This window comes from Beta vulgaris, chromosome 3 (assembly GCF_026745355.1).
Source record: "Beta vulgaris subsp. vulgaris cultivar EL10 chromosome 3, EL10.2, whole genome shotgun sequence".
Classification (NCBI taxonomy): Eukaryota; Viridiplantae; Streptophyta; class Magnoliopsida; order Caryophyllales; family Amaranthaceae; genus Beta; species Beta vulgaris.
Genome location: NC_079204.1, coordinates 4241830 through 4264439, shown reverse-complemented (window position 1 = coordinate 4264439; position 22610 = coordinate 4241830). Strand labels below are relative to the sequence as shown.

The 22610-nt window shown below is 34.9% G+C and overlaps 1 protein-coding gene across 7 annotated transcripts; it reads right to left on the bottom strand.

Annotated features, from left to right (window-relative positions):
• Window positions 1–1982: 1982 nt before the first annotated feature.
• On the bottom strand, window positions 1983–20898 carry LOC104888575 (structural maintenance of chromosomes flexible hinge domain-containing protein GMI1). 7 transcript variants are annotated; one of them, XM_057393509.1, is made up of 40 exons: window positions 20532–20898; window positions 19926–19958; window positions 19744–19830; window positions 19593–19648; window positions 18391–18474; window positions 18160–18232; window positions 17702–17757; window positions 17516–17621; window positions 17314–17382; window positions 16485–16568; window positions 15588–15638; window positions 15067–15202; window positions 14804–14856; window positions 14603–14731; window positions 14336–14426; window positions 14046–14080; window positions 12984–13059; window positions 12706–12888; window positions 11437–11595; window positions 11267–11288; window positions 11068–11182; window positions 10814–10930; window positions 10172–10492; window positions 9985–10094; window positions 8593–8770; window positions 8292–8400; window positions 8078–8172; window positions 7241–7339; window positions 6145–6211; window positions 5612–5697; window positions 5246–5527; window positions 5003–5161; window positions 4757–4909; window positions 4424–4579; window positions 4115–4270; window positions 3864–3978; window positions 3343–3556; window positions 3090–3257; window positions 2686–3012; window positions 1983–2595 (listed from the first exon to the last, which is right to left on the bottom strand). In XM_057393509.1, the coding sequence occupies exons 1-40, from the start codon at window positions 20850–20852 to the stop codon at window positions 2310–2312; spliced, it is 5217 nt and encodes a 1738-aa protein (XP_057249492.1). In that variant the 5' UTR covers window positions 20853–20898; the 3' UTR covers window positions 1983–2309. The 7 variants fall into 7 exon arrangements, with proteins under 7 accessions (XP_057249492.1, XP_057249494.1, XP_057249495.1 ...); XM_057393511.1 differs by lacking the exons at window positions 19593–19648; window positions 19744–19830; window positions 19926–19958; window positions 20532–20898 and adding an exon at window positions 18892–18915; XM_057393512.1 differs by lacking the exons at window positions 18160–18232; window positions 19744–19830; window positions 19926–19958; window positions 20532–20898.
• Window positions 20899–22610: the final 1712 nt, after the last annotated feature.

Below are 22610 nucleotides of genomic sequence, written 5' to 3'. Positions count from 1 at the left end.
AACTTCATAGAAGACCTAATTCACAAATTTTAATCTGATACTCAATGGACGATAATTGACTCAAGCACATTTCAATCTGATGTATGTTGTTCATTTTTTTCGTCGTTATGCATTTTCGGGCGATTATTATGCATCGATTTGCCTTATTTCGTGCAATCTGCATGAAATAGAATAGACTGTTTCGTTCAATCTGCACAAAATCGTCTATTTTGTTTCATGCAGATTGCACGAAACAATCTATTCTGTTTCATGCAAATTGCACGAAACAGTAAATTCGAACCTTCAATAATTTTCGCAGTTTTCTTCCAAATTGTAACTCGCAATTCGTTGTTCTGAAACTATGAAAATGGAGGAAGGAGGAAGAGAAATCACTGAATTTGTTGTATTGTTATGGAGAAATCACTCGAAAATGGAGGAATTCTTAGAAATTAAATTGGTTAACCCTAGAAAAAAGCCTGGAGAGAGAAAGTAGGCAAAATTGGTAGATTGGGATTGAAAGTACGAGGGGTATTTTACGTATATTACTGAGCTGCGTGAGTAAAGTAAGGTTGCATTTAGCAACCATGTTATTTTTTGTATGGCTTTACGATGATAAATTAGATACTTATTGAGAGATATCTTATCATGATTGTATTAATTATGGTAATATAATTATATTGTTAATTACTCCATCCGTTTCAAAATATAAGGCATTCACGCTTTACGAATATTTGTTTTGACTACAAATATCTCTCATAATATGATAAATAAAAATTATATCGTTGGATTCGTCATGAAAAGTACTATAAGAACATTAATCTTTTAAATTTTTTATCCACGTAAATTGAGAGTAACTAAAGGTCAAAGTTCGACCTCAAGAATAGTGCATACCTTATAATTTGAAACAGAGGGAGTAATTATTATTGTTTGATGTAAATATCAAGCTCATTAATTATAATAAAATTGTGTATATGTAGTAAAAGTTACATACCCAATTGTGTTTTTGATACCAACGACCCCTGGGTCTTGTTGGGCCTCTGGGTGAGTGGCCTGTGCGAAGGCACCCCAAAAGAAATTCATCTTACCACGGGTTCTCGAAAGAGGACCCCAAAAAAATTTATGTTTTGATTTTTAGATAATTTTGGTGGAGTTCGAACTCCATATTCTCCTAATAATTCTAAAACTTCTATTCTTACCAAAAAAAAATGCAGCATTCCTATAGCGTTAACATCACAAAAAACAATCCGTCAAAAAACATCACAAAAAATAGTAAACCATAAAAGTTCATCAACCCAAAAAACAGGAAAACAAAACATAAATAAAAACCTACTCAAATTTTCGAAAAAAAAAACCACTAAAATCATACAAAACCCTAAATCATTCAAAATCCCTTTTAAAAGTTCAACAAACCCAACTCAAAAAAAATGTAGAAGAACTCACAGAAAGTCTCAAGTAATGAGTTTTGTTAGGCTTGAAATTATCAATTATCATAACATAATAAACTCCTTATTTTAAACCCCTTACTATCTTTCAAATACAACTATTCAGAATTCTAGAAAATCTTCCTCCTACATTTAAAATCCTCAAAATTTCATAGCATTTCTCCTTTAAAATCTCCTTAAAATTTGGGTTTCTTTTAACACTAATGCCATTTGGCTGCAAAACTTGAAAACGATAAATTTTATCTCCATTATCACTCTGAAATTTTCTTTTTTTCTCACTCATTTTCCATTAATCTTCCACCACCCTTAGCAGGGGAAGTTCCAGACTCATCCCCGCTCCAACCGGTACGTATTTAAACTCATCCTCACCCCCACCACCCGCATAGATACTCGCGCCCGCGTCATACTCATTTCATACCCGTAATTATCCACTCAATAATGCCAAACAATCTGTCACTATTATAGTTGCAAAATAAAATTATTAATAATATAAGTATATGAAATATGATTTTTTTCACCATGTTATAAATAAAAATTTATCATTTATCACTCACTTGTCAATCACAATAAATCAGGATTGTTTATTATCAAATCTAACCATAATCTATGTCAATTCTAGGAAACATGAACCTTTGTATGTGACTATTATATACATACAAATAAATTCCACCAAACAATGCTCAAGAAATAATTCCCCTCAAAAAAAAAAAATGCTCAAGAAATAACAGTTGCCAAAGATCTTCATTCTGTTTCCTTCCAACTGTTGTTTCAGAAAAGCTAAAATCTCAAGAAACAGATCCTTTTTTCTATGCTATATGTTCTGAAACTATGTACACACTACTACATACAACTTTAACATCAGAAACTAACCTTAATATGTCTCTACATCTAATGTAAAGAACTTTTGAAGGAAGCAATAGGACTTTTCTTGGATAATTGTTGTGATAACAAAACCTTATGTTCTCTTTCTTTGTTCTCAAGTAACTCCAGATACCCAGCCTTCTTCTCAGAAAAGAGCTTTAAGTATGAACACCTTTTTTCACTTTCGCAAATGATTGCTTTCTCCACTATGCATAACTCCGATTTCCTTTTCTCTATCTCGTTCATGACCTCCCCCGAAGAGACAACCAATTGACTATCTTGAGAGACGCTAGGAAAATGCACGCTCACTTTCCTGCAAAAACAGAAAACAACTAACTTAAATTTAAGACACCTCAATTTATATAGAGCAAGTTTATTGTGAAATGAAGTGTGTGTGTCATACTCAGATGATCCTAGAGAAACAATTCCTCTTCCTCTCATGATTAGTCCATCCAGAGATATTGCACCATCTGTTGTTATGCATCCACGAGCATGTTTCATGTGTTCTTTCGTATCATACACTTGAAGTTCTCCAAAGAGTCGATAAAAAAGGGTTTCACGAAGGCCATGACCCGCATATGTCCTAGTTTGGAGATGGTCCACATCAATGTCGATCATATTAACAGCATAACCTAAGAAACCATGTGGAGTTGTTCCCTCAGGTAAGATGGGATTTGGTAAGGCCAGCCTTCTTTGAGGATCAGTCTCCAGAATGTCACCCCCATATGCTCTGTAAACCATGATATATAAGTTGCTTTGCATGGAATTCTAGAGAGTTTGTATCTTAAAATCAATAATATGACTTACTTTAAATCTTCAAGACATATAATTAGTTGACGATTTTTTATGCATTTTCCCAATTCGCCTGCTAAGGACATTAGAATGTATTCGTACTTCTCAGGGCTTGTTAGTGCAACACTAGATTGACAAACAATGGCTAGCATTTGATCTTCCCCCAAGTACTCGGCCAATGAACTGAAAATGAATACACAAGGGCAAAAATTCATAAGAGATTAGCTACTTCCTTTTCAGGCATGTCCACCCAAAAATTAAAAATTACCAACTAAGCGCGGGTGTGGAAACTGTCGCAAGAAGGGCAACTAGGCCAACCACATCGTCAATGAAATCAGGGTGCCGATTCTTCAATAATGGATTCCTGGTAACAATGCCATAAATGGAAGCCGCTGAATCAACCTTCTCTTCTATTTTTCCCAGCACCACCTCCTTCTGAGACGAGCAATCTGGCTGAGATACTGGCAGCAGTTCCATTGAAGCTGAAAATGAATGAGGAAAAATAATAAAAAACACAACCGCATACAACAAGTCTATTATAAAGGTAAAAACAGTTGTTACACCTCATTGAGAATATAATAAAGCAAATTGAGCTGCTCAAGTGTTTAGGAAATTCTATGCAGTTCTCTTAACCATCAACAAGTTGCTTCTGAACAGGCTTCCATGAAATGCAGTATATGTGTGCGGATACATGATGCATTGATGCCTATGATCAGAAGTAGATGCTATGTTTGTGAGAAACGTATGATTTCTTTTATTTTCAAGGACAGAAAGTAGAAGAAAAACAACCTTGTAGCTGTGTCAAATCCTCTTCAATTTCATCCTTACGCAGAAGACACCATTGTAAGGCCTCTTCTTGATCTTTAATAGCTGAACCATAATGGTAGATCTCTTCTTCAATGCTCTGAAGTTAGATAAATAGCATGATTAAAAATTTGCTACAATGATATAACTCATGAAGAAAATTCTGACAAGAAATAACCAATAAAAAGCAACAGACCAAAGGTTAAAACTGCAACAACTATTGCAGTTAATTCTACCTCAAAGTCCTCTAAGCCAGGTCCTCCTGAAGGTATTGCACGCTCAGGTGTACAAGTATCAGCAAAAGGCATCATCCCTTCTGGAGAATTGAAAATGTCACTGTTAAGCCCGTACTTTTGATCAGGCTGCTTGTCTGGAGTTTGTGTAATGTTAGCCTGTACACAAGAAAAAGAGGCATATATACATGATGATGTAGTTTGAGATTTAGCCAAGACAGGAATCATCCATATACATTTTCTTTTACGAACTTTAAAGGGGTGTCGAGATAACTTCAAAGAGAACCCAATATATTTATGTTCTCACCCTACCTGCTTCTTTTGCATTTTTGACTCGATCAAAATGGACAGTTTCCCAGATGTTGATTTCCCATCTGACGACTGAGGTAGGCAATCTCCATGCTCCGGATTTTGAGTTTGGAGGGGAGATGCAAAATCACACTCCTCCTCAACATATGGAACAGTAACCTATACAAACAATAACACAGTCAAACTGGGCAACAAAAAAAGGTATATATACATGATAATGTAGTTTGAGATTTTTAGACAAGACAGGAATCATCCATATATATTTTCTTTTACGAACTTTAAAGGGGTGTGGGGACAACTTCAAAGAGAACCAAGATATTTATGTTCTCACCCTACCTGCTTCTTTTGCATTTTTGACTCAATCAAAATGGACAATTTCCCAGATGTTGATTTTCCATATGACGACTGAGGTAGACGATCTCCATGCTCCAGATTTTGAGTTTGGAGGGGAGATGCAAAATCACACTCCTCAACATATGGAACAGTAACCTATACAAACAATAACACATCTTCAGTAAACAGTTTAATCAGTTAACTCGAAGACAGAAGAAACAGAAGATCTAGTATGTTCCAACATCGTACCTCTGAATCTCGCAATGCAGACCTCTTCCTGTTTGTCACAGGCTTTATAGCATCGGAAACTGATCCGGAAGCAGATCTATCCTTCAAATACAGCTGATCTGAAGCCCGGAGATCAGAAAGGGTATCTTTTTCCGTACTTGTTGATCTTGATACTCTAATCTGCAAAGTGAAGTCAAATACGTTAATGATTGTATGTATGTAACACCCAAATGGATAGTGGACAAGTATACAGTTTTGACTAACCTCAAACTTGGCACATAGCTCTAGGTGTTGACAATGATTGGCCTCAATGCAGAAAGTTCCTTCTGTTAAAGGAAGAGTAATTGACGGAATGACACATCTCCCCAGCTTAAAAGCATATCTTAAAGAATCATCAAAGCCTGGAAAGTCTGTTTTTAATCTTAAAGTATCTGATCTGCCATGCTTGTATGAGTCATGTATAGTGTGATCAACATCACCCTTAGAATTAACAACTTCAAAGGCTAAATTCTTCAACTTCGACCCCAAATGACAAAGCTTAGGTACCTTAGACCAGGAAATTTTCTGTAAGCTCTAGAACTGGGGAAAAAAGAAGAAACTTGAAGTTATATAGAGACAGAGCAAACTAACCACTGTCACCATCTTCAGCTCCCGCTTTTCGACTTGAAATTTTTTATTAGCTACAACATTTTTGTTGCATATAACAGTAAGAGACACTGTAAAAAAACAAACATAAAATTAGCAAACGACATCAGCAGTGCAGATATGAAATGGATGCAGACAGAACTCCAAAGTTTAAGCAACATTACAGACTCCCAAACTATAATGCACAAATATATGGCCAATCTCAAACAACAGCTGCTAGCCAAGAGTAGCAATTTTCTGAAGGTACATGCTCAAGAAGTCTCTTCCATACATACACAGCCAATCTAGTCTCTTATTAGGCAAAAATTCCAGCAACAAATTACAACTTAGGCTTACTCCATTTGCCGATGCTATGGGAAAATAGTTCTCATTTCTATAACTCATCAACCAGATTACTATTAAGTTATAAGAGCTCTGAGAAATCTAATTAGACCTAAAGGTCGTGTATAATAAGATCTTACGGTCTTATAGATATCAAGTCACCAACTACCTACGGAAAAGCCAGAATGAGACTTTACCTAATTTACCAAAACCTTCTGTGACTTTCAAAAGACCGCTAAGATCAATGAAACCATGATCATCAACCTGTAGCCAAATGAGAAATTAAGAAGAGAGAAAGTGATGCATAACTGCAATCAGTCCTGTTCTAAGCAGGGCACATGCCAAACTTTTGAACAATTAAATTACATAAATAAACTCAAATCTGAATACAACATTCATTTATTATCAGATAGTGAGCCAAAGTACAAATTTAATTGTGCGAATTTGAGATAAAGGTATTGTTGTTCAAAAAGGCACACTATGAGTTTGTCTTTGAAGTTAATATTCTGCTCACCTATGATGTAAACTGTAACCCCATAATCCTTTGCTAGTCCTTCTTCTTTTATATTCACCATGCTAAAAAACTACTTCCTCCGTTCTTTGTCCATTGCAACAATTCACTTATCAAGCTTGCCAATGCACAACTTTAACTACTGATATCTTTAATTACTTCAAAATTATAAAATTTGATATTTAGAAAGTATATATCGAGACTAATATAATAAGATTCCACATGACTATATTTTCCCTTACATAAAAATCACAATAAATAGTGAAAAGGTGGTGGGTGAATAGTATAAAAAGTTAATTGTTGCAATAGAAAAAGAATGGAGGAAGTATGTCACAAGATCGTGGAGCCCAAATATAAACCCAACATAGTACTAGCTACATAATAGTCTGTAGCATCTACAATAGAGAAGGCAAAGAACACGCTTGCTAGTAGATACTGCAACATAGTACTTGCTAAAATAATAGCAAGCATGAACCCGATATCTTTGCTACAAAGAACCCAACATATGTACTTACAAGAAAGAATGTTCTTTAATTTTACAAGAATGTTTTCTTTAATTATAGCAAGTGCTATGATGGGTTTATATCTGGTGGTATTTTGGTTTTAGTTAAAAAAGAACACTCTTGTAAAAGAAAAGCGAAGGCAAAGAACACACCCATCTCACGATGTATGTGAAATTATTATAGTCGGATGACACTGCGTATATAAAAATAAAGTACAACAAAGCACATGAGATCAACGTTATCATAAACATGTTTAAGTTGTATAAAAGACCACACTACCTTGCGCTTCAGACCAATTTGATCCAAGAAAGAAAAACCATGAACTTGCAGCTCTACTTCTATGCCTTGTTGCACATGATTACTATGTCTATCTAACACCTGAAAACAAATATTTCAACAAAATAAACCAACCCAGATATATTGTGGCAATAAGGTCTCGAAAAATTGACTTAAGTAGTGATGAATCAAAAGTGTGCAAAAGGAGTTAAAAGAACATTATTTGCATAATAGACATGTCATAAATCCTAACAAAAAAATGTCTGCAGATGAGTATCATTTGTTCAGTTGTTTCTATAAACTCCATCAAAACATTTCATCCAAATAAATGTTTTATGTTCAAGAAAGAAGGTATATGAAAATTTCATGATTAATTTTAATTCACGATCTGAAAGAATCACATAAATTCATTTCTACTAGACTGTGATGGCCACATTAGAAAAGGAGGGTTCCAATGCGCTCCCCTAGATTGAATTTACTGGAAAAAATCGAGCCTACTACTTAGCAATTGTTGTGGGCAAATGGTAAGCTACTCAGAATTTTAATTTTTGTTTGGGTACATGTTTTACATTTGACAGCAAATATTAAAAGAGCGCTCATTCACACAGCCCAATTTTGTAGAAACACTCCCATTATTTACATAAGATATCAACTTGATAAAATTTCTAGGTCTACCATGGAATTGACAAGCCACAAAGTGCAATGACTAGAAAACGTTTCAGTTACAATGTCACAACTGAGTCATTACATCTGTACACTTAAAGTATGAAAGTAGAATACTTACGATGTTAATCTAAAAAAATCAAAATACGCAGAACAACTTCCCAAAAACACAAATACCTCCACTTTCAAATCCTCAACGACCTGCTTCGGAAGTAAACTTTTGCTTGATTCTGATGAAAGAATGTTGACAAATCGTAGAGGTCCAGGAAACACTGGACAAAAGAAAGCAGAAAAGTAACATCAAGCCCAAATATGGTAAACATGGTAACTATGTTTAGGCCAATATGATTAAGACCCAGAACATTGAGTTGGCAGTAATATGCCAGAATACCTTGACAAGGTATGCTGAGAAAGGGTTGCTTATGAGGCTGAGATAACACCAACATGGCTTCATAACTTGGGCGGATATTGTCTAACTTATTAGTTGTAATCCGCACATTCTGCAAAAATTTGCAAAAATTATATATATATATATATAATATATATATAATATAATATATATTATATATATATATATATATATATATATATATTATATATATATATATATATAATAATATAATATATCTTAGAAATAAACAAAGCCTGAAACACCAACTCGATTTTGCAATAAGCAGAAATACAGTTCATACCGAAACAATCATATGATACATATCTGATGACAAATCCACCTTCGAGTTCTTTAAATGAGAAAGCACAGTACCATTAGACGTCAACTGGATTTCTATCTCTGGTATACTCTTGAAAGAAATCATGTTGTCATAGTCATCATAACAGGCAACTGTCAATGGTGGGAAACAAGAACCTGCACTGTAGGGAAGATATGGCTGCATTAGCTGCTACTGTGGTTGTAGATAAATCCAAAAAATTCACTCTTGGTTCAAACAGCCTAATAGGAAGAAGCAGCTTCAGCAATGAAAGTAAAAACATCAAGAACGATACATCCACTCATAGAAAAAGAATATTTGTATGGCTTAGTGCATTAAAGGCTTTAGGCATATGTGCATCAGAATAGGATGAGAATAAAAGCCTTTATTTCCTTAAACTCCAGATCTTTTGCAAACTCTTCTCTTTCTCCCGTTTCAGAGAAAGAAGAAAGAAAAGAATTATTACATAGCACCCGAACAATGAAAAACTAAGAAGAAAAGATATTACTCTCAAGTTAGTGTATAGATAACAATCATCCTTTCAGATCTAAGCAGTCTGATTACGTACAAAAATGCAGGAGAAAAGCAACATACTATCTTACAAAAATGCAGGAGAAAAGCAATATAAATGCACCAAAGATGCACCACCATATGCAACTTATTATCTTACTTAACCTACATCACACGAATAAAACCAGTTTATAAGATTACGTCAAAAATCTTAACTATAAGATTACGTCGAATAAACAAAAAAGATTTTCCAGCTACATCTAAGCCACCTAAAGAGCAAGCTGACGCAGATGTGGTCCAACTGAGATTCTTGCTAAAATTTGGAGGACATGCTAAAAAGTCGAAAGTTTCTTGGATGATAGGAGTATTATTTATCAAATGTAAAAATCCAAAGCCATGCATACACAATAAAGCATATCATATCTTCTTCTAAAGAGAGCTCATACAGACAGTGGATATATAAGAATCATGAAAGAGATGTATCAAGATGTTGAGATTGCTGAAAGAAGGGGAGCAAGGGTGTGGACAATACAAAGTCCTATGTACAAAACCCTCCTCACTTCTCCCAACCCACCCTAATAAAAAGGAGAAAAAAGGACTAAAATTCATATCTTGTGCACTCATGTGTATCGAAGATAGGCTAGTGAGAATTTGACCCAGAAGTCAACCTGAAGATCTTTAGATAGCATGATCCGTGTAGCTTAATACATCTTAAAAGATTAAAAGCAGCTCAGTCTCTAATCTTCTTCCCTTAGTCAGTTAAGCAAGACCCACATTAGCAGAACATGCAATATAGGTGGCAAAACAATTCATCATTCACGGTGAAAAGAACTGGAAATATAAAGATATCCACGAGTAGTAGCATACCTCACACGCAAAGGTAGTTTTAAATCATCCTTGGAGAGTTCCCAGCGTTTGATATTAGATGATGCTTTCACCCTCACAATCAATTCAGAACTTGCAGTTGCAGATTTTTTCTGTCGAGAGGCAAATCCTATTTGTAATCTTCCAAAATCCAGAATGCAGGATAACAAGAGAAGGGTCTTGATCTTACCAGAGAGAAGGAGAATGAATAAACCCCAGCTTTTTGAAACAAGCTTGGGATTGAGCCCACCAAAAATATATACAAACCCTGACGTCCGTTACGTGATGTATTTGTAACAGTTCCTGAAAAAATATGGTCCACCTTGGGGCACTTTGCAGCTTCAGTCTTAAATTTAATATCCAGGCACATCTCGTAATTGTCCCTTACAATGTATTTTTGGTCTAGATCATTAGAGGCACTACTTCGAGTGAAATTGGAAGGCCGCAGTACGGCAACAACTTCTTTAGGAGGTACTGTTCCAGCAGAAACTGAAGCATCTGTAAGTAATCCCTGCAGTGTGATACAATATCAACAGAAAACACGAAGTGATTTAAAAGTAATACAGAATTGACAGATTCAGGAGAAACAAACAGAACACCAGAAATTGTAGAGAATGGTGTTGCAACTTGCAATAAGGGATCAAATAGCAAACATTTTTCAGTTTAAGTTTGGATACCTAGGTCCAATTTCTAGATAATATCCACATGTTCTCCTTGTTATTGAACATTAAACTAATGTATCTTGGAGATCTTCTCAATAAACTAATACGATTCTTGTTCTCAATAATATCTTTCTCTACAATCAAAAATGTTTAGATGCCTATATACTAACCCCATCAATTTCTAAGGCTTCGCATTGCTTTGGTCCCAGCACATCGATTGACGAAGGAAGTTTCAGATTTAGCTTGTCAACTTGGCAATTCCAGTCGTTGTCGCTAACAGGAATACACTGCAGGGGACAGAACTTCATCAATAGCTAAAAGTGCTCTTCAGGAATCTTTTACATCCTTATGTATGCTAATATTCTCTGATGCACTCACTAATCACAAAGAAGACAAGTTTTTATACGAGGAAAAGTATCCCAACCTTTCCTGGATCCATCACAACAATAGGCAGAGATATAGAGCCGCGGAGTTCCAAGCTTCTGTTAGTAGCATCAACTTTAAGCACACTACCATCTTCCTCCTCAACCCCTAGTGGCCTTCACAAACCAAAATATAAGGAGACATAAAGACAGTGGAACTTTAGCAGAAGACTAACACAAAGATGAGGTGTCAATATATACCTGCAAATGATCCGCGCCTCTCCTGTTTTATGAAGCAGTTTGCAATTAGCAACAGCAAATGACAGAGCAAGAGCAATCCATTACACAGAGGGCAATCTTTCGCTAAGCATAACATATTAGAGACCGTATTACATGATGAAACGATGAAATAGTGCCTAAATGTCACTTACCTCCTGTATCCTCTTCAAGGCCTTCAAGTAAAAAATATTCGAGCGTTGCAAATAGGTTGTTCTTATGACAGCCAGAACAAGCACCTTTGAGAATCTTAACTTTCTGTCCCCTATTCCAAGATCTGCCCTTCCAACTTATAGCTTTAAGAACCCTAACAACTACATAAATAGTAAAAAATAGGTCTTAAAACAATAAAACAAGAGATACAGCAACAATTGAGTTTCTTGCTGTTGGTGACAAGTGGACTCTTAAATCATTCATCTATGCAAGCCAGCAGCAGAAGGGGGAGGGGGGAAACGATATGCTCTATGTTCCATAGTAAACTTCTTCATCGATTATAGTAAACTTCTTCATCGATTATAAGGGCTTATTTGGTAGGCAACAACAAATGATAGTAATGGCATTGACTATAATGTAAATTTGCAACGGAAGTCCCGTGATGATTCTTCTCCACCTGAAGTATGAATTTTTTTTCAAATAAGTTCATTACAATTACCTAATGGGTACCACGTAGTCAACGAAAATCTACAAAGGAAAACATATTCAGTAGAAATAGAACAACACTACCATGGACATTAATAGAAGACTTCCCTAAGAAAATTAATTGTCATTACCACTAAGGCTTCTTTACATTACCCAAAAAGTATTTGCAATGGAAAATGACTTCGCTAATAAAAGATATGTTTCAAGAGAAATACAATTGCAGCTTCCTTTGAGAGGGTAAAGAATAGGGAAGAAGATGTGTTTTCCCTTCCTTTGGAAAAAAATATATATTTCCACCAATTGATAAAACTGTTTACTAACCTTCACAAACCAAACAAAAGAAAATGGAAAAACCACTTTTCCAGGATAAGGTTTTACATCCAACAATCCGACCAGACACACATTAGTTATAGCCATCTACCTTTCGCTAACATCAACATTCACTATTACTTTCTATAATCATATACTAGCCAAATATCTGACATTTTGCAGAAATTGCTTTTGTAGGAAAACTGAACAATAACAGTTTCATTCGACCAAGATGACTGCTCAAAATCACAGAAAAAATTATTTTAGAATGATGAAACTAACTATTTGCCAGATTAGCACAGTAAAACAAACAGCTTAAAGCCTTCTCTTCAAGTACTTCAAAATAGTTTCGAAAAGTTCGGAATGGTTCAGGAAATTTCAATTATTAGTTCTTGCAAGTTCAGAGAAGTGTAGGAAAGTTCAGAAAGATACATTCAGATGACAATTTCAAAGGATGACGGTGTTATATACTTTACCATCACAAGTTATGCCAAGTTCTTTGATTGATTCAGCAACAAGAACATCAGGTTTTTCATCACCACAGTTGATTTCGTATTCATTATCATACTGACTATGCATTTGTAGAATCCAGTTTTGATACTCTTGCTCCAGTTGTTGAAGTGTCAATTGCTTTTCGCCTCTACATATTCGGACTTTTACTACAGCAAGAAATAATCAGTCAAGATGCTTATTAAGACCTTAGAACATTTTAACAATCTAACAGAAACTATAATGAGACAGTTCACCAAGTCACCTTTCTCTTTCTGAGGAGTGTGACCTCCCAGATCCTTCAATGCTTTGGTAAACCGATCATGAGGGGCTAGATCAGTCTAAAAAAAACACCATCTAAAAGATCAGGCTTTACAACAATTACCGCTGCTAGTACAAAGAAGCACCATAGAAACACAAGGACAAGGGGAAGCAATAAGCTAAAGTATCCGTATGACTTGACACTAATATTACATTTTTTTTTTGGTTTTCCACTTTTTTATTTCCAGGAGAGCAGGAAATACAGCGTTCTTTTTGGGAGGGCTGCAAATTACAGAATGATTTTTCTCCCCCCAGAAAACACACCATATCAGCAATCTCTCATTTGTGTCCAGGAAAATGTATTATTTCCAACTTTTGCTATGTTCTGAATTATGATGTTGTAAACGTCAGACACAAACTTAAAGCCACCAGTATCTTAACTTCTTTTCATTATTAGAGACAAGTATACCTATCTGACTATTAGTTTAGTTGGTTGAAGTGGCAGGTAGCCAGGTAGCACAAATACCTGGGGTAGTGGTTGGGTATGCTTCCATTACAATCCAAGAAACATGAAAACAGTGTACAGCTCGAACATATGGCAAGAAAACATTGGGCATAGATACAAAAACTCTGGACTACTTACTAAAGGCAGTTTGACAAAGAAGGTTTCTTGTTTCATTAATTTCATAATTATGTCCTCAAAGTCGTATCACTCTTGATTTTCAACTTTTAAAAAAAGAAACAAAAACACAACTCATTCTACAAAAAGTTTTGTAATTGACCCAAGCAAAACCAGGAGTGTAAAGGAGCGGACATCTAATTTCCAACGCAGTCGTGTCTCCCAAAAAAGATCACTGGAATCTAAAGGCTATCCAATATTAATTTATTCAGTTTCCTATCATATTATTTCAGCAACCTTACAACAGAGTAGACCTTCCACATAACAGGAAGTGAACAAAATTAGGAAGACAACATTAATTCAAAGACATTCACTTGAAAGACAACAGGAGTACAGGACAGTGAGAAAAACAAAAAACAATCAAGTGCGGTAATAGCAGTTCAATACCTTGGATGGTATTGGATTGAAACCAGCATCAGTATCTGCAAAAACAAGAAGTCCATATAAAAACTGAAAAAGGGGAAAAAGGAGTGCACTACCACATACTCCGTCTGTCCCTCAGTAATCTTCACATCTAAGGTTGGAACAGAGATAAAAAGTATTTGTTAAGTTGGGTAGATTAATTAAAGTAAAGAGAGATGAACATTACTTTGTTCAAACCCAAAATGGAAATTTAAAACATATTGAAGAGAAATTAACATTTAGAATAAGATTTTTGGTAAAGCAAGCAATCTTACCAATGAAGCACTTAACTCTTGGACAACACCTCTTCAAAGTTTCAACTTTGCTCCCCTTCTTCTGTCTGGGTTTCATGAAAGGTAGCAGATCCTGTAGCACATATTAGATAAGTTCAGGTTATTCTCACATGCTGTATCAAGTAATTACATTGAGCCAAAGTTGACAGATAACTAAAATATCTCCTCGATCAATGGCCATAAACAAGGAACTACTAAGCAACCAATTAACTTTTGAAGCATACACACTAAAGCACATGACTAACTAACCCAGCGAGCTTCAGGAAGAAGACGGCCCAACCGCCTGATGGAAATACGACTAAAAGATTCATAGTCTTCTTGAATTCTACAGCCATCCGAATTAAGTTTTTCCAAAATTTTGTCAATACTCTCCTTGCCCTGCAAAGATTATGCGAGCATCAACAGACTCGAAATCCATAGAAAAGACAAAATCTATACAAAATTCTATACCTCAAGATTGGGAAAGTAAACGCACTTCAGGCGTGCATTCCCTTCTCGAATTGCTTTTACACGTGAAAACAGAGTCAGAAGAAGTTAGTCAACATCATAAAATAGGTAAAAGACCTACACAGCTAGTCAAGAAAACCGGGAGAAAGTCTACGATGAGCTAGACGCTAACCAACCGAAGGGCAGAGCGAGATATCTTGATTGTCAGAGGCACACGTTCTAGAGTAGATTTTTGAATACAGATTATAATAGGATACTGGTCTTACTTGGTGATTTAGACGCAGCCTTATCCTCTTCAAAAGAAAAGTGAAGATTCAGGACAAAGTCAGGGCCATTAGAAGAATGCAGATTTGTCACTGCGACTTCACCACCTTCAACTTCAGCTAAATTGATGCCATTTATCTACAAAAACCAAAGATCAGTAAACTAACACCAGTAAGCACCTGGGAAACCCTTTAGATAACCAAAATATGAGCTTGTTATGACCACCATGAAACAACTTATAGCCAGATGCCATTCTACTCTTATAAAGTGACGTGATAGCAGCCACCAAGGACTTTGGCTTCTAATCTCAGCAGATAGACAGTTACTTGGTAAGAGATCACAATTTCCACTCATCAGTACTCATTATCAACTAATGACATCTAAATTTGATAATATAATAAAGCTAGAGCTCCTAATAGAACTGATTATGAGCTTCATAAACAAGTCTCTGTTGACTTCTACTAGAAAGTATGTTTTTCTGCTCATTGAACATCAACGAAATGAAGAACATTTGGGAAAGAACCTCAAAATCCACCAATATTGTAGTCCTCCCTGTCTTGGATATCTCATCACACTGCAACAAAAAAAGTTCCACGATATTAATCCAGCATATATTATCTTATTCTAATATCTCAAAGGATTTAAGACGCTAGGAGCCTAGGAGTAAACCCATAACATTTTTGGAAGTCAAGAAACAGTCAGAAGAGGTGTGTTTGTAACAATTATCACATCAGTAACGCTAACAAAGCAGATCTTTGTTGTGCCGAAAGCCCGATAACTTCTATTCTCTCCTTGGATACACCACTCAGATCATCTTAAATTCAGAATAGACAAGTTAAAAATAAAAATAAAAACAATCCTGGACAGCTAAGGGACAGACTATAATCTTGTACACCATAGCAATATCAGCAAGTAAATATCGCTAAACTGGGAATGACAGTTATGCTTTACTACTTATTTAGCGATATTAGTCAAGTTGCTATTCAGATTGACGCTAAAATTTCTAGAGAAATAACAGCTTATAATCTAAAAGAACTATCACATAACGCTAAAAACCAACATGAAAGGATCGAAGCTCCTTCCACAGTTATCATACTCAATAATTATTCAAAAAGAGCATCAGGAGTCAAGAGACAAAGAAAATGTTTCAAGAAACTTAACTACTGGACAGCACTTCCTGAACCCAGTCAAGGACTACAACATCAACTTCAACAAACCCCTCAGAAGAGACCAACCACAGACAAAGAAAAACTTCTAGAAATTTAAAAATTAGCAGAGAAAACCTGGATTGTTCTTGTAGGAATAAAAAGCTCATACATGATAAAACATAAAAGAAAAAGATTTTTGAGCACATTATTTCTCTAAGCTTCATCGATAATGAAAAAGTAGCAAATTAGTACAATATGATATAAAAGCATACCTGAATATAAGGGAAATATATATCCTTAAGCTTGCACTGGAGTTGAAATATATCAGGGAGTTCTAACTTGGGTTTCATAACAATCTGCAGTGCATTGGACAAGAAATTCAGGGTCAGAACACAGAACAACAGTTCAGCAGAAAGTAAGCATCAAAGCACCAAATTTATAAATTCTTGTCATGAAACAAGGTAGCAGTCTGAGATAGTGTAGCAGTAAAAGTCGTCGTGCCTTTCGAAAATAAACAAGCATCTACTACACTATATCACAGTAGTCAATGCATAACAAGATTATTAGAAATCTCTAGACATGTAGAAGCAACATTAACAAAGGGCTGGAAAACCATGATTCATAACAATATAACAAAAAAGTAAGTAGGATAGTTCAAGTGACACCAGAAGATGTTACACAATAACATATCACTATAACACACTTGAAATAAAGGGGTCATAAAATAAAGACAAGGTGACAGGATAAGGTGGTGGTTGATAGAAGAGGCATGGGAGAATTACCCTCATTTTGGGTCATACATTACCTTAACACCTTGGATTTATGCACTTTATGGTAATATTTCCCCCACCCCTACTCCTCTCTCAACCACCACCACCTTCACCCATCTTCTTTCTCTATTTTGCAATTATTTACCCCTTAACTCTATTCTCTTAGTCCAAGCATGCCCTAAGAAAACAAATAGAAGCTACTTAGGCTGAAAATACACAATCTGAGTACAAAATGCAAGCAAAAGAGTGATTTAAGGATGATCCTAAAAAGAAGCAAGAAAACCCTAAGGACCTGAAAAATACTAAGGTGATAAACATAAACAAACTGCACCTTTGTAAAACTTCCATGAGGGGATAATTCAATTTCTCTGTCTGACGGATCTCGAAGTCCACCCGAGGCCTGAAAATGAATATAACTATTTCTGTAAATAACTCTGAAGATAACTTCTAGAGCCTGCAAACAAAGTGTTGTCTAAAGAAAGAGGAGTAGTTTATAGACTTTAAAAAAAATTCTCAAAGAAAACTTACATTACCTTCCAGTTAAGATCAGAGCCAGACTGCCTTAGTAGAGCATCCCTCTCTAAACGAAGCCAGTAAACTTTTTTGGATTGTTTAGTCTTTGCAGACACTACAGCATGCCTAGCACAGGACACATGATTTAGAAAAATGCCAAAAAATAAGATTCCACACTCAACATTAAGGAGACTCCATTATCTTACCTCCCTAAATGCATAGAAGCAATAGTTCCACCATATCCAAACATCCCAAAGAAAGGCTGCAAAAAAAAGAAAAGGAATGCATTTTTCAATAAAGTAGTCTCCATAGTAAAAGCTATAATATTTCCAATGAAACAAGTGTTCCAGCTATGCAATGCTCAATTTTAAAGATAACAACCTAGACTAAATGCTCAATGTTAACCCTTGATTCAAAAAATCCGCCTTCCTCAAAAAATCCATGTACATATTTCATGAACTATTTCCAAGAGTAGTTTTGCTTGCTTCATAAATAAAGCTCCCTGGAAGTGAACTCAAATAGATTCTTTTTCTAAGAGGAGTCTGATCAAAAAAGGGACGACAACAATCTATACATGATTAATTTAAAGATAAGTTTCTCTATTGCAGAATATGTGAGTCTCTACATATAATTGCTACTAGGTTGGATGAACTTTTGTCATAACTGTAAGATATGGAGGTTTTCCGCCAATCGCAAGCTTTTTGGAAGTTCTGTGAACTGAAGCACCCATTTTTCCCCTGATAAATTAAGAAGATTAAAACAAACCAAGAAACTAGTATAAGAGAGATGAAACATGTGGGATAAAATAGAGCAAAAAGAGTGGAAATTTAATAATTATAACCACAAACTAAAGCCATTAAAGACCATGGTTTTCGAAAGGAGAAACTGAATATACCACTTCACAATCGAATTCTCATCACTTCCATCCATTCCAGGGCCAGTATCAAATACAGAAATTTTATCCTCGTAAACCTCAACACTGCAAAAAGAACTCTATCCCGGTTAACCAAATAAGTTAATTAAGAGAATTCCATCATGCAGTTACTGATTCTAACTAGTAGCTGAACCCTATATTGCAGAAAGGTTAACAAGTGAGTATACAGCAGCAGAGGGAGACTTAATGAGAAATCATAACTAATTATAGATATGTTAATAATGTTATGTAACCATCAATAACATGGAGAATGATACTATATCTCCAAAGAAAAAATAATCCCAGTGAACCCTTAGAAATAATTAAATAACTAATAAGGGTATAGCCATATACCACCTGGCGGGGGAGGCTTGAAGATAGATATATTGCAAACTGATTCATAAACTTGCATATGATGAACAAGTAGTACACATTTAAGCTCAATGTACAAAATACAGAGGACTGAGAAGAAAAGAGAATAACCAAGATCACCAATTCAGACATTACGCGAAAGATCAGCATTTTGAAATCCCAGTGACACATATAGACATAAAACATAATTTCTTAAGTATCTCCTTTTGAGAAATAGATTCACATTCACTGCCTCGAGAATCTATCTGAATATCTGAGCTGAGGACAGAGGAGCAACACTCCCGGGTCTATGCTAAAAGAAGACAAGTGATGTACGTATAGATTAACGGTGACAGTTTCAATATGAAAATTTGCCATTCATTCATCTTCCTCTAAAAGGAAAGGTCTCAAGTCCTAATACCAAGATGATGAAGATTAACATATTTTATTACAAATATTGCTGCCTATATGGCTATATGCTCCTTCAGCTAGCAAAAAAAACTAAGAGATAACAAGGCAGGTCAAGAAAGCACAAGGATACCTGACTATGATACTGCAAATTTCTATAGGAGGCATTCATGAAGTAACCAGTGCCTCATTCAGTCAATAAAAACAGGGCAGGGTTGAACTCTTCCCGTGAAACGAAAGCCAATACAGGTAATAAATAAACAGCAAAAGCTAAAATAAAGCATTGACCATAACTGCAGATGTTTAAACACCGGACTGAAATGTCCTTCATCGAGAACAACTTAAAGCAAGAATCAGTATTAAATGTATAAAAAGATATCATGTTACTAGAACAATAGTAAGATGGTGATGAGCAAAATTATTACCTTATCAGTTTCCTTTCGCCGTCGCCATTAGACCACACTGCCTGCAAAGAATTATCCTGGGAAAAAAAGAGATTCATGCAAGTAGAAACAAATAACAAATTGAACTAGAAAATTGAATCTATTTTTCATAATGCAAATCCCAAACACTTACAATTAAGTCTGCTAGGGCTGTCTCAAATGTATAGTCTTCCGGAAGCTCTGTCAACAAATCTGTATCTGGTGTCAAGTCCCACATATTCTGTGAAGCCCACAAAAACAACACAATGAGAAAAGGCAGTTAATCACCCTGAAAGTCCCAGAAAAACAAAAATTCAATGCACGCAGTCCACTAACCTCAAAGGTATCAACAGTGTTAGCACCACCATCCTATAGCAAAGAAACATCACCCAATCAAATAAGTGATCTTGCTTATTAAGCCAGCAGTAACAAATAAAACAATGTAATCACATCATATTAGACAAACAAGAAGCACATACAAAAACCCACAAACTAAACAACCAAAAAGATGAAATTTGAGCATAAGAGTGAAATACCTTAATGACAATTACACCATTAACAAACACAAACACAAAAACAAAAAAATGCACCATTCCTATAACATTAACATATAAAACCTAGAAGCACATACAAAAACCCACTAAGTGAAAACAACAAAAAAAAATCAGAAATTTGAGCATGATAGCAAAATACCCTAATGACCCATTACATCACTAACAAAAAAACCCAAAAAAAATGCAGCATTCCTATAGCATTAACATCACAAAAACAGTAAACCACCACCCAAGTAAACTGTAAAAGTTCATCAAACCAAAAAAACAGGAAAACAAAACATAAATAAAAACCTACTCAAATTTTCTAAAAAAAAAACCGCTAAAATCATTCAAAAACCCTTCTAACAGTTCAACAAACCCAACTAAAAAAAAGTTGTAGAAAACTCACAAAAAGTCTCAAGTAGTGAGTTTTGTTAGGCTTGAACTTATCATAACATAATAAACTCCTTATTTTAAACCCTTTACTATCTTCCAAGTACAACTCCTTAGAATTCCAGAAAATCTTCCTCCTATTTTTAAAATCCTCTGTTTGCCTCAAAATTTCATAGCATTTCTCCTTAACAATCTCCACAAAAACATCCAAAGAAATACTACTATCTTTTGGGTTTCTTTTAACCATTTTAACACTAATCCCATTTGGCAGCAAAACTTGAAAACGATAAATTTTATCTTCATTGTCACTATGAAATTTTCTTTTTTTCTCAATCATTTTTTCACTAATCTTCAACTAAAATCAAACCCAAAAAAATAAAAAGATCGAATTTTGAGGAACACCTAGAACAATAGATAGTGTGCAGAAATGGAAAAAATTTCAGAGAAATTTGCTTGTTTTGGTATGTGTGCTGTGACAGTGTAGTGTGTATATAGAGTTGTAGTTTGTCGCTAGAACGACGATTGTACTGCCCAGAAAGTGTATGTTAACGGCTACTATATTGCGTACAATGACAGCGTAGGTTAGCGGTCTTGATTGTGTTAGGTTTATAATAAGCGTGAAATAGCGTAGTTTAGCTGTTATATGTGAGATGTAGGCTGTAATGCGCGTAGAATTGGAAGGTGATTAGTTGTCTCTCTAGTACACGTGGAGGTGGATTTGGAAGGTTTTTTAAGTTTTATTATAATGGCTGGTTTTTGGAAAAATTTTGGGCATATTGTGATCTTGGTGTGCTGAAGTGGATATCTCATAATGTAATAATGGATTCATTTCTTGGTTTTTAAATGGAAGAAAATATAGTCAAATTGATTAAACTTTTTTTTTTCACGCGATTCGACAAACTTTTTTGAATGTTAAAATATTCTTAAATAGATTTAAAAGTCCGTGTGGTGCACTGTTATTTTTGGGTTACTAAACGCAGCCTTATTTTACTAACACAATCCAAAAAAACTCTTATAATCATATTCTTTCTAAAAAAAATCTCTCTCTAAAAATATTCTCTCCTCCTACTTTTTAACCATTAGAGGACAAAACTTCATAGAAGACCTAATTCACAAATTTTAATCTGATACTCAATGGACGATAATTGACTCAAGCAAATTTCAATCTGAGGTATGTTGTTCATTTTTTTCGTCGTTATGCGTTGTCGGGCGATTATTATGCATCGATTTGCCTTATTTCGTGTAATCTGCATGAAATAGAATAGACTGTTTCGTTCAATCTGCACGAAATCGTCTATTTTGTTTCATGCAGATTGCACGAAACAGTATATTCTGTTTCATGCAAATTGCACGAAACAGTAAATTCGAACCTTCAATAATTTTCGCAGTTTTCTTTCAAATTGTAACTCGCAATTCGATTTTCTGAAACTACGAAAATGGAGAAAAGAATAAGAGAAATCACTGAATTTGTTGTATTGTTATGGAGAAATCACTCGAAAATGGAGGAATTCTTAGAAATTAAATTGGTACAACCCTAGAAAAAAGCAAGAGAAATAGTAGAGGGAGAAAGTAGGCAAAAATTGGTAGATTGTGAATGGAAGTATGAGGGGTATTTTAAGTATATTACTGGGCTGTGTGAGTAAAGTAAGGTTGCATTTAGCAACCATGTTATTTTTTGTATGGCTTTACGATGATAAATTAGATACTTATTGAGAGATATCTTAACATGATTGTATTAATTATTGTAATATAATTATATTGTTAATTACTCCATCCGTTTCAAAATATAAGGCATTCATGCTTTACGAATATTTATTTTGACTACAATATCTCTCATAATATGATAAATAAAATTATATCGTTGGATTCGTCATATAAGAACATTAATTTTTTAAATTTTTTATCCACGTAAATTGAGAGTAACTAAAGGTCAAAATTCGACCTCAAAAATCGTGCATACCTTGTAATTTGAAACAGAGAGAGTAATTATTATTGTTTGATGTAAATATCAAGCTCATTAATTATAATAAAATTGTGTATATGTAGTAAAAGTTACATACCCAATTATGTTTTTGATACCAACGACCCCTGGGTC

Bases quoted from the DNA above. Each gene is read 5' to 3' on its own strand.
- LOC104888575 (XM_057393509.1), bottom strand. From the start codon at position 20,852: ATGATTGAGAAAAAAAGAAAATTTCATAGTGACAATGAAGATAAAATT. The intron at 4,580-4,756 runs GTAGGGTGAGAA...TTGTTTGTATAG, and splicing joins CAAAAATGCAAAAGAAGCAG to GTTACTGTTCCATATGTTGA. The intron at 3,258-3,342 runs GTAATTTTTAAT...ATTCATTTTCAG, and splicing joins TCCACACCCGCGCTTAGTTG to TTCATTGGCCGAGTACTTGG.